General features: G+C 43.6%; 1 protein-coding gene across 1 annotated transcript in view; it reads left to right on the forward strand.

Moving 5' to 3' along the window:
* Window positions 1–1,346: 1,346 nt before the first annotated feature.
* Window positions 1,347–12,240, forward strand: part of LOC311232701 (glutamate receptor 2-like) — a gene marked incomplete at both ends in the record, with an annotated part of 168,415 nt that continues 157,521 nt past the window's right edge. Inside the window, 1 exon segment of the mRNA XM_084338279.1 lies at window positions 1,347–1,428. Within this exon segment, the coding sequence (XP_084194405.1) occupies window positions 1,347–1,428 (82 nt within the window).

Here is a 12,240-nt window from a genome sequence, read left to right on the forward strand (position 1 = left end):
AGGTTGCACTCCGTGCAACCAAGGTTTTGTGAGCAGAAGCGTGTGCACGCGCATGCACACAGGAATGCGCTGCACTCGACTGATGCGCCAACTGGCAGTACCCACCTGGCTACTTTGCATGTCAATAGCGCCGGTCGTCAGGTGTTACATTCCATTCGTAGAGGCAATTAGGCACTGTTTTTAGTCTGTCCTTATGCGAGGGAACATTTATGCGCATGCGCGGGAGCGCGCGTGCACATGGTGTCATTAGAGTGCGTGCAACCAGTGTTGATATGAGAACCGCAACACTGATTGTGATACCTCGGTACATGTTTGCAAAATGTTTGGTATAGCGCCCCCCCTGGAGAAGAATTCACCAGCCGCCACTGGTGGCAGTAGTATCTCCCATCCTTCACCTAGCCATGGGATGGGGGATGATATCTGCCACAATACAAAGATATATTTTTTAAAGCTGGATTTTCTAATACAGAAGAGGTATTATTTAGAACATTAATTGATTTATTTTGTCCAGTAAGACTTGAAAAGAGCTATTATTTTGTTATAGGTATAATAAAGCATGTTGACTAACTTTGGTTATAGAGATATATTATTTAAATGTTGTTATATAAAATAAATATAAATAATAATTGTCTATCCATACAGAGAGGAGGCACACTTTAAACATATTAAAATGATAAGGCATCTTTGAGGGAAACTTCGAGTATGATTTAAGTAGCTCGAGGCCGCTGGAGGCAGAGTGTCCTCTTTTTTGGAAATCACAATATTATGGTCACCCTAATTGTTGAGTGTGTGTTCCTTTAAAAAGATGCTCATCTGTATTCCTTCGCTGTCCTTGGCGCGCGCTTCCCGCGCTCCAGCAGCAGAGCAGAGGCAGAGGCACGCGCTCCCCCCCCCCCCCCCCCCCCCCCGCGCTCCAGCAGCAGAGCAGAGCAGAGGCATAGGCGCGCGCTCCCCCCCCCCCCGCGCTCCAGCAGCAGAGCAGAGCAGAGGTAGAGCCGAGGCGCGCGCTTTGGAGGAGGAGGAGGAGGAGGAGGAGAAGAAGAAGAAGAAGACGAAGAAGAAGAAGAAGAAGAACAGTGAAGACATCCGCAGAGCTCGCGGACGCTTCAACAACCGTCACCAATTCCGCGCGAGAGCTCCTTGAGACCTGAGAGGAAGAAAAAGAACACCCCTCCTCCTCCTCCTCCTCCCTCCTCCCGTGGCGTCAACCCATCACCACCAAAACCTCTGCGGCCATGAGCTCCTCACGCGCCCCGTGATTCGGTAGGGAGCCGTTATTTATAACCGTTAACCGTGGCGTCGTCGCGTGTGCGCGGTGAGAGGAGAACCTGAAGACGACGACGACGATGAAGCTGCTGCTCTCTGTGGTGCTACTGGTGACGCTCTCATGGCGCGAGGCGTCCTGCGGCTCCCCGAGCGTCCAGATAGGTATGCATTTTATTCTCGTTTTCCTCCCCACCTCCTCCATCCATCCATCCATCCGCCTGTCTCTCTCTCTCTCTCTCTCTCTCTCTCTCTCTCTCTCTCTCTCTCTCTCTCTCTCTCTCTCTCTGTATTTGTGTGTCTCTCTCTCTCTTTCTTCTCTCTGTCTCTCTCTCTCTGTATTTGTGTGTGTGTCTCTTTCTCTCTTTCTTCTCTCTGTCTCTCTCTCTCTTCCCCCTCTCTCTCTCTCCCCCCTCTCCATGTCCCTCTCTCTCTGTCTATTTGTGTGTGTCTCTCTCTCTCTCCCCCCTCTCTCCGTCCCTCTCTCTCTCTCTCCCCCCCTCTCTCTCTCCATCTCTCTCTCTCTCTCTCTCTCGCTCTCTCCTCTTCTCTCTCGCTCTCTCTCTCTCTCTCTCTCTCTCTCTCTCTCTCTCTCCCTCCCCCTGTTTTAGGATGGACAGCCAAGCCAAGCTCGAGGCCCCTTTTGATGTCACAGTATATTAATGTATGTAGGCCTGGCCTCGCGCTGCGGCGGTTGGAATGATTTAAATATTCATGCTCTTATTTATTTTTTACATTTTTTTGTACATGTCGGTTCAGTCACAGCTTTTACAGTAAAGTGCGTGTGCGTGTGCGTGTGTGCTTGTGTGTGCGTGTGTGTGTGTGCTTGTGTGTGCGTGTGCGTGTGTGCGTGTGTGTGTGTGCTTGTGTGTGCGTGCGTGTGTGTGCATTGCTTGAAGATAACGATTACCCCTCTATCCTACATTGATGTGTTGACTAAAGACTGGGGTTTAAACACAGTAACTGCTGACACAAACCGTTCTCGCCAGTCTTCTGTGTTCAGCTCTAATCAAGTATTTTACAATATGTTTTAGTGTGATTAATTGCTCCTTTATGGAACATCACTCTCATTTTCACAATTCAATCTTGACAGATATGGATCATCATTTTTCTCCCACACAGCCCTCTATATAGAAAGTGTGTGTGGCCATTGCCGTTTCCATGAGTGGCCATGTTAGCGCCACAAACGCACGGTCGTTGTTGCTAAGTAACTAGGGGATCTATGCCAGCTGCTCTGTCGAATGTCGGGCATCTCTCTCCGCAGTTGGTGTTACGGAGGGTATTGTTACGTATTTACAACCTGAATGTAGTTCGATAGACCTGGGGAGAGAGTTTACATCTGTGACCCCCCCCCCCCATTGTAGCCACCGGGAGTGACAGTGGCTCGGGAGGTAGAGTAGTCGTCTGGTAATCCGGAGGTTCCCGGTTCAATTCCTGCTTCACCCCGGGCAGCGTGTCTATATAAATGTACCATTTTCCATTTACCACCCATTGAAGATCAAAACTACATCTATAGTATTACCAGTATTACTGATAAATGTTATACCGTTGGAAAGCCTGTTTATTTAGCCAGACCATAATCTTTGACGGAGGTATATAGATTATTTGATTTGTATACTGTAAAACATATGAAGGTGAATGTAATCTTTGAGAAAATCTGTATAGTTTTATATTGTAATTAGGGATGTCCGATATTGTGGGGCGGCGTGGCTCAGGGGTAGAGCGGGTCGTCCAATGATCGAAGGGTTGGTGGTTCGAATCCCGCTCAAGCCCATGTCCATCCCACTGCCGTTGTGTCCTTGGGCAAGACACGTAACCTACTTGCCTCGTATGAATGTGTATGCATGTGAATGAATGTTGGTGGTGGTCGGAGGGGCCGTAGGCGATGATTATTCGCCACGCTTCCGTGAGTCTGCCTCAGGGCAGCTCTGGCTGCAATTGTAGCTTACCACCACCGGTATGACTGTGTATGAACGAATAATGGACTCTGTAAGCGCTCTGGGGTCTCTGGGGTGTCACGAAGAGCCCTATATAAAAAAATCCATTATTATTATTATTATTATTACCGATATTATCGGCCGATATCGGCATTAAAATGTGATATCGGTTGATATCGGTATCGGAAATTAAGAGTTGGACAATATCAGTATATCGGTATCGGTAAAAAAGCCAATATTGAGCATCCCTAATTGTAATCTTTACTAATTTCCATGGTAACTACTACAGTACATAAAGCAAAGATAAGCCATATCAATATTTTTTTTTATTTGATTTATTATCTTTTTCCCCCTTCTTTTTCCGTTTTTCTCCCATCCCAATGTTATAGTCGTTATGCCAATTCCCAATCCCCTTCCTGGTCGTTGCGCACTCTACCCCCTACCGTCGGTCCGGGAGGCCGGAGACTATCACATGCTTCCTCCGACACATGTGTACCAAGCCCACCGCTTCTTTTCACCTGGCAGCGCGGACTCTCACTGGGGGAGTGTAACGTGTGGAAGGGTCACACTACCTCCCCAAGGTCCTTCCCTTGCTGTGCAGGCGCCCCGACCGAACTGTAGGAGTCGCTGTTTACAACGACCAGGACCCACCCTCGCCGGGTTTCCCACCCGCCGCTGACACTGCCAATTGTGTCAGTGTGGACGGTCGGCCAACCCGGAGGCACCACAGCTGGATTCGATCCCACTGTCTCTGTGGTGGTAGACAGACGCTTAGTCCGCTGCGCCACCCGGCCGCCCTAAGCCATATCAATCTTTGACCAATCACAAGAGCACAACAACTCTCACATGACAGCCCTTGACGTTCTCGTTGGTTGTTGCGGCATTGGCAGCCATCTTTGTTTTTATTTTAGCCATCAATAAAACGTTAAAAACATGAAAACTACTGCGTTTTAAAACAAAGAGTCACGTAATCGTGTGTATATAATTATAATGTATTCTGTCTGTTGGCTCGCTCCAGACTGGTCTTCAAATGTAATTAAACCTTTGCTGGAAAGACGTAGCTTTGCGTTAGGGACACAGTCTTGTTGTACCCGTGTCTTTTTTCTTGTTTTTCCCTCAAAGATAACGGTGCAGATCTAATTTAATTACGCTCAACTCTGCTCCCGTCAAATGTCAGACCAATTCAATACCGTAACTTCAACAGGGAGGTGTAGTCTGACGTCACTTTAGTTTCCCGCCCGCGAGGTCCACCCGTACAGCGATTTATCATTGGGAAAATGGATTATCGGCTATTGTAACAATTCTGCCTCGTGAACATTGGAAGGCTTTCCATTTTTGCACAAAATGAGTTCCCTTCTATCACTAACATTATTGTTTAAGCATTTTTGGTTGAAATACAATTCTGCGATTTCTTTTTACGATTAATTGCGAATATTTTCATGTTGAGCTATAGATTGTGGATGAATACGGACAGAAAGGTACACCGTGCCAATGTTCATGCTTTATTTGTTTTAAACGAGACGATTTAGAAATGGGCAATGGGGGAAATACAGTACGTTGCAATTTTGCGAGGTGGACCGGCCGGAAACAGCAATGACATAACCACTACACCTCCCTATTAATAGCCCAGGCTTTTATTCGCTTCAATCATTAAACACAACTGGCCTATATTTCGGACCGGACTTTATTCCTTTTGTACAAAACTCTCACTCAGCAAAGATGGGAAATACTATCAATTTACTTAAACCAGTTAGTATGAATATTATACCTGTATGAAAATGAGGCTATTGAAAAACACATCAATTACCGATATTGAAACAGACATAACGTCATATTTCACAGTTTTTTGTCTTTCATTCCTTAGAACTCATTCAACGATTTTTTTGCCAAAACAGAGCACCATGCACTTATTACATTCAGGTCTCTCTCTGAACCTATCAAGCTGGGCTTGACATTACCACCGCTACCCCAGCCAAATTAAAGAAGTAAAATTAAATTAAGAAACTACCCGTAGTTGTTCTTAGCTGGTCTTTTTGTTTGGACCCCCAGAAATATTTATCGTTTTTTTTCCCGTGATCAGCAAGGTCTCCCCCACATTATCAACAGCCACGGTGGTGTTCAGTGTGAACAAACCCAAGCCCGCAGAATGGAGGTAGTGAATGGAGAATGCAGGATTTTTGTGTGAAAGGGGCTTGCGTTGTGTGGGTGTCTGGTAGATGGATTTGTATTGTGTTGAAAGAGAGAGACAGGGGGGGAGCTACCCCATTAAGTTGCGCATCAAGCGAAATCATATATTCAGGGTTAATTATCTTGTTTACACTGTTTATTATTCTCATATTTCTATATTCAGATTAAATTGTATTGCCTATATTTATGTATTTCTTCTATTACCGTGCCCATACCTGTTCCTCCCCTCCCCCATGCTTGATTGATTGATTGATTGATTGAACATATTATTAACAGATTGCAGAATGTGTACAGTACAGCTCAATACACACAATTGTTAAGGGGATGCAGACCAGAGAAATACTTTCGTCTTGTTTACTGTACATCAGGGTCCCCCATTTTCAATTCATCATAACATACATGACATACAGATAGACAGTACTGTTACATCTAGACATTTATGACATACCAGATCAACAAATATACAGTACTGTACATTGGAGGAGGTTGGGTAGGTAGGGTGGGGGGGGAACTGTACATTGGAGGTGGTTGGGTGGGGTTGGGGGGGGGGGGGTTGGTTAGGTGGGGTGGGGGGGGGGGGGGAAACAACATGGGAGGGGGTTGGGTTTGGACATTTACAGGGGCCAGTTTCAAATTGCAGTCTCCCGTAGGTGCCCTTTTAGAGTGGTTTTGAAGGTGGGTAGTGATTCACATTCCTTTACAGCTGTGGGTAGGGCGTTCCCCATTGTTGTGGCATAATTGCGAAACGTGTTTAGTCCCTTGTTTGAGCCGAATCTGGGTTTAACATGATTTGTGGAGCTCCCTCTGGTGTTGTGGTCATGGTATTCACTGACCTTTGGGAAGTATTCTGACATGTACATGGGTACCTTAGTGGTGTAGTGTATCTTATAGACCAGGCCCATTGCAAGTTGCTGTACTCTGTCGTAGGGGTGGACGGTATGGTCTAAAATTTATATCACGGTATAATTTGAAGCATAGACGGTAACGGTATATATCACGGTATCATCGTTTTTGATACAATTTTTTTTTTTTATTTTATATAATTTTTTTTTTTTATAAAATATATATATTATATAATTAGACTTGTACTGGTATTATCTGCGAGACATCGCCACCACGCAACAAGCTCCACTGTCTGTGTGTACTCTAGTAGCCTCCAGCTACGGCCAGAATTCTCCGGAGCTGCACCTGGACCTATACTCGAGTAGCCTCGAGCAGAGCTACGGCCAGGATTCTCCGGCGCTGCACCTGGACCCTATTGTATTGGTATTATAACGTTAGCAAGCCCTCAGCTCGAATACGCATCGCATCAGTGTTATAAGACATTGATATCATGAGCTATCTGTAGCTACTGCATATATAACGTTAATACAACGCCTCAGTGAATTATTTAGTTCAATGGGACATTTCGTTTTGAACGGTGAACTAACTTGTGTTAACGTGAGCTAACAGGTAGCATACACGTCTCTAGTACTAGACTTTGTGGAGCGTTTGTTGATGTCAGGAGCTATCGGTAGCTGGCCGACTAGATACCGTTTGGTTAGACAATGCCCCATCATGTATTAAACTAAAAGTGAATAGTTGACTGGGTCATTTTGTAACGGTAGCTAAGCTAACGTTAGCTCAGGGAGACGCCGACAGCTCCCGTGTCCCGTCCCACTAGACTACTAGACCCGTGTTTACATGCGTGCGGTAGGGGCTGGCACGCCCACTGCGCGAAGCCTCCTAAATAACTTTTTCCAGTTCGCACATATCTATTATCTATGACTAATTCTATCTATTTTTAGGGGCAAATGCCAGTGAAATAGTCGCGCTGTGGTTACATGACGTCATTGCTATTTTAGAGCTGCACTACCGGTTACACGGTATACTCAAAATCCATACCGTAGAGCAAATTCATACCGTTTATACCGTATACCGTTTATACCGTCCACCCCTACTCTGTCGTCTACTCTAAGCCATCCTAGGTAGTCAAAATGGGCAGGGGTGAGGTGTGTTCTAGTAGTAAGGTCAAGCAGTAGTCTGACCAGTTTGTTTTGTGATGTTTGTAATTTAGTTTTTAGCGCCTTTGAGGTGCTTTGGTACCATGAGATGCAAGCATAGTCGTAGTACCCTTGAATGAGTGCTCCTGCCAGAGTCTTCAGGGTATTCTTGTTTACCAGAGAGGAGATCCGGTACAAGAATCTAGTTCATTGGTTGACTTTTTTGATTACATTGGATGCTATTTTGTCACAGGAAAGATTTGCCTCTAGTATGGAACCAATGGTATGTAATTTCATCTTTCCTTGTTACAATATTGTCACCCACTGTAACTGAGAAGCCGTCGGTCTTGCTGAGTTTGTTATCTGAACCGAAGAGAATGGACTCTGTTTTACCCAGGTGTAATGATAGTTTGTTATCAGCAAGCCAGGTGCAGATTCTGCAGAGTTCCGAGCTGCTATGACATCCTATCTTATCTTATCTTATCTTATCTTATCTAATTGTAAGAGAGAGAGAGTGAGAGAGAGAGAGAGAGAGAGAGAGAGAGAGAGAGAGAGAGAGAGAGAGAGAGAGAGAGAGAGAGAGAGAGAGAGAGAGAGAGAGAGAGAGAGAGAGCGTTTACAGAGTTTTACTCAACACTGACTTATGATCACAAATGATGACGAAAAGAAAAACAAAACTGTGGTAACCACAAAATATATGTAATATTAGAAATGGCTTTCTAATTGAGACCGGTCTTTATTTGTCAAAACATGTAGATAAACCCGGGCAATAAAATGGTGTTTAATTTGGACTCCGCTTGTAAATAAAACGTAATTACATTTTACGTTAAGTGGAACCGTATAAACCTGCTGCCTTGAGAAACTGCTATGGTTAAACACTGCAGGCAAAAATGAGTCCAGAACAGGTGGGTATTTAACCTCTTAAGGCTGAGACATATTTTCAGAAAATATGCCTAAAAATACATACCTAAGTAAATGGAAGATTGCTCCACTTCTACAAGGTCCATTTGCATGTTCTTGGTATCTAGGGACACCTATGGACCTCAGGGAATGTAATCCCAAAGGAGAATAAAAATTATATATATATATAATATTATATAATATATCTTTCATCTTTGATGGTGAATAACACCATGCTAACATTGACCAGATGTGAATAATTGCCACTGAGCTCATTCAGCACCTTCTTGAGATCAAGTGTACAACAAATCTAAGCAAATTATGATTTACAAGGGGTTTTGTAGAGATCATACAGAAACGGAACTGAATTTTGCCATCCGGACACATGCAATTTTAAATATGAATATAGAATATAGAATATCAGACCTATAAATTACCAAGTCATACATCTATGGATCGGGGCCAAATCTCCCCTTGTACCACCAGGTGCCCCTGGCAGGGCAGCAAAAACCGCGAATGAAATGACAGTTTCTTTCATAATGTCCATCGCTCCGCCATTTTGAATCAGATTAAGACACGTTCAGGTTTGTTTCGACCTGTGAGATATAATCACGAAAAAAAGAATGTTAATAATAATTGTAACAGTGGCATGATGCTCTGAGTCACTGGGGCGCTGGACTCGGGGTCCTCATGGGGTGGGGACCGTGGAGGTCGGGACGGGGGCGGATGGGGGCTCGGTATGTTTCACTTTATATAGTACGTCTCTTCCTTTATATATTTGATATAACAAGTCTTGTTTATTATTATTGTTACTGTATTGTGTTGTGTCTTGTTCCATGTGGAAAATAAAGGACATTTGATATATTTTTATTTTAACGTCAAGCAGCTCCAACTTCCAAAGCGGCTGGCCTGAGCTGGGTAGTGTAGTTTTCTGAAATGTCTGGGTGTCTCCTCTCTCTTAGGACTACAAAAATGCATGACGGCGTCATTTCCTCACGTCTAATTAATCAGGTTTCCGCCGGGATGCGCAGAGATATTTATAAAGTTATATTTTTATACACTTAAAATCATTGGTAAACAAACGTAGTGCTGAAAATATACACTTTGACTGCTGTTTTTGATCTTTACTCTTGGCTACATTTGAAAAAGAAACGCAACATTAATTAATACGGACTGTATTGATCTATGTGTGATGCAATATTAATTTCGTACCGGTACCGGACCGCAGCTAGCTAAATGTTATTGTCTTGGTCATGCTGTTTCAGACAGCTAGCTAAATGTTATTGTCTTGGTCATGATGCTGTTTCAGACAGCTAGCTAAATGTTATTGTCTTGGTCATGATGCTGTTTCAGACAGCTAGCTAAATGTTATTGTCTTGGTCATGATGCTGTTTCAGACAGCTAGCTAAATGTTATTGTCTTGGTCATGATGCTGTTTCAGACAGCTAGCTAAATGTTATTGTCTTGGTCATGCTGTTTCAGACAGCTAGCTAAATGTTATTGTCTTGGTCATGATGCTGTTTCAGACAGCTAGCTAAATGTTATTGTCTTGGTCATGATGCTGTTTCAGACAGCTAGCTAAATGTTATTGTCTTGGTCATGCTGTTTCAGACAGCTAGCTAAATGTTATTGTCTTGGTCAGACTTGTTTCAGACAGCTAGCTAAATGTTATTGTCTTGGTCAGACTTGTTTCAGACAGCTAGCTAAATGTTATTGTCTTGGTCATGCTGTTTCAGACAGCTAGCTAAATGTTATTGTCTTGGTCATGCTGTTTCAGACAGCTAGCTAAATGTTATTGTCTTGGTCATGCTGTTTCAGACAGCTAGCTAAATGTTATTGTCTTTGTCAGACTTGTTTCAGACAGCTAGCTAAATGTTATTGTCTTGGTCATGTTGCTGTTTCAGACAGCTAGCTAAATGTTATTGTCTTGGTCAGACTTGTTTCAGACAGCTAGCTAAATGTTATGGTGTGTTCACATCTGAAAGTCCAGGGATAGTCCGGACTTTCTAATTTGTTTACAAATTAGATCCGCACCAAATGTGAAAATGATACATTGTTTAATTTTGGTTGCGTTCACACTACCCTGTTTGGTGCGGATCTAATTTGTAAACAAAGGACATGCTGTCGCATCTATTGCATTGGACTATAGCACTCACAAACGTAATCAGTTGCCGGCAGCGTAATGAGAGAGATACTATTATGAGCAGAGAGAGAGAGAGAGAGAGAGAGAGAGAGAGAGAGAGAGAGAGAGAGAGAGAGAGAGAGAGAGAGAGAGAGAGAGAGAGAGAGAGAGAGAGAGAGAGAGAGAGAGAGAGAGAGAGAGAGAGAGAGAAGCTTTTTTTTTCTTTATCTGAGAGAATGTCCGCGAATGTCCTCACGCAGGAGAAAGTTGGGGGGTCCGCGCGCGGCGCGAGTCTAGAGTAGAGAGAGAGAGAGAGGAAGAGAGAGACTGCGTCTAGAGAGGAGAGAGAGAGAGGGAGGAAGAGAGAGACTGTCCGCGTGCGGCGCCAGTCTAGAGAGGAGTACGCTACTTTGCTTCCTGGATTAGGTACTATAGTTCGATTGAAACGAACCGAGTCCCAACTTTTCAAGAGGACCATGGTTCGGTTGTTTGGTCCTCATTATAGTTCGGTTTGCGTTCATACCTGTACAAACCAAACGGACTATCGATCTAAAGGGACCATGGTCCACTTAAAGGGACCATGGTCCACTTAAAGTGGACCAAACAGAGTAGGTGTGAACGCGCCCTTATTGTCTTGGTCAGACTTGTTTCAGACAGCTAGCTAAATGTTATTGTCTTGGTCATGCTGTTTCAGACTGCTAGCTAAATGTTATTGTCTTGGTCAGACTTGTTTCAGACAGCTAGCTAAATGTTATTGTCTTGGTCAGACTTGTTTCAGACAGCTAGCTAAATGTTATTGTCTTGGTCATGTTGTTTCAGACAGCTAGCTAAATGTTATTGTCTTGGTCATGATGCTGTTTCAGACAGCTAGCTAAATGTTATTGTCTTGGTCAGACTTGTTTCAGACAGCTAGCTAAATGTTATTGTCTTGGTCACGCTGTTTCAGACAGCTAGCTAAATGTTATTGTCTTGGTCACGCTGTTTCAGACAGCTAGCTAAATGTTATTGTCTTGGTCACGCTGTTTCAGACAGCTAGCTAAATGTTATTGTCTTGGTCAGACTTGTTTCAGACAGCTAGCTAAATGTTATTGTCTTGGTCACGCTGTTTCAGACAGCTAGCTAAATGTTATTGTCTTGGTCAGACTTGTTTCAGACAGCTAGCTAAATGTTATTGTCTTGGTCATGCTGTTTCAGACTGCTAGCTAAATGTTATTGTCTTGGTCAGACTTGTTTCAGACAGCTAGCTAAATGTTATTGTCTTGGTCAGACTTGTTTCAGACAGCTAGCTAAATGTTATTGTCTTGGTCATGTTGTTTCAGACAGCTAGCTAAATGTTATTGTCTTGGTCATGATGCTGTTTCAGACAGCTAGCTAAATGTTATTGTCTTGGTCAGACTTGTTTCAGACAGCTAGCTAAATGTTATTGTCTTGGTCACGCTGTTTCAGACAGCTAGCTAAATGTTATTGTCTTGGTCACGCTGTTTCAGACAGCTAGCTAAATGTTATTGTCTTGGTCACGCTGTTTCAGACAGCTAGCTAAATGTTATTGTCTTGGTCAGACTTGTTTCAGACAGCTAGCTAAATGTTATTGTCTTGGTCACGCTGTTTCAGACAGCTAGCTAAATGTTATTGTCTTGGTCAGACTTGTTTCAGACAGCTAGCTAAATGTTATTGTCTTGGTCAGACTTGTTTCAGACAGCTAGCTAAATGTTATTGTCTTGGTCACGCTGTTTCAGACAGCTAGCTAAATGTTATTGTCTTGGTCACGCTGTTTCAGACAGCTAGCTAAATGTTATTGTCTTGGTCATGCTGTTTCAGACAGCTAGCTAAATGTTATTGTCTTGGATAC

The sequence above is a fragment of the Notolepis coatsorum genome, assembly GCF_963971535.1.
Source record: "Notolepis coatsorum genome assembly, contig: SUPER_7_unloc_1, whole genome shotgun sequence".
Taxonomy (NCBI): Eukaryota; Metazoa; Chordata; class Actinopteri; order Aulopiformes; family Paralepididae; genus Notolepis; species Notolepis coatsorum.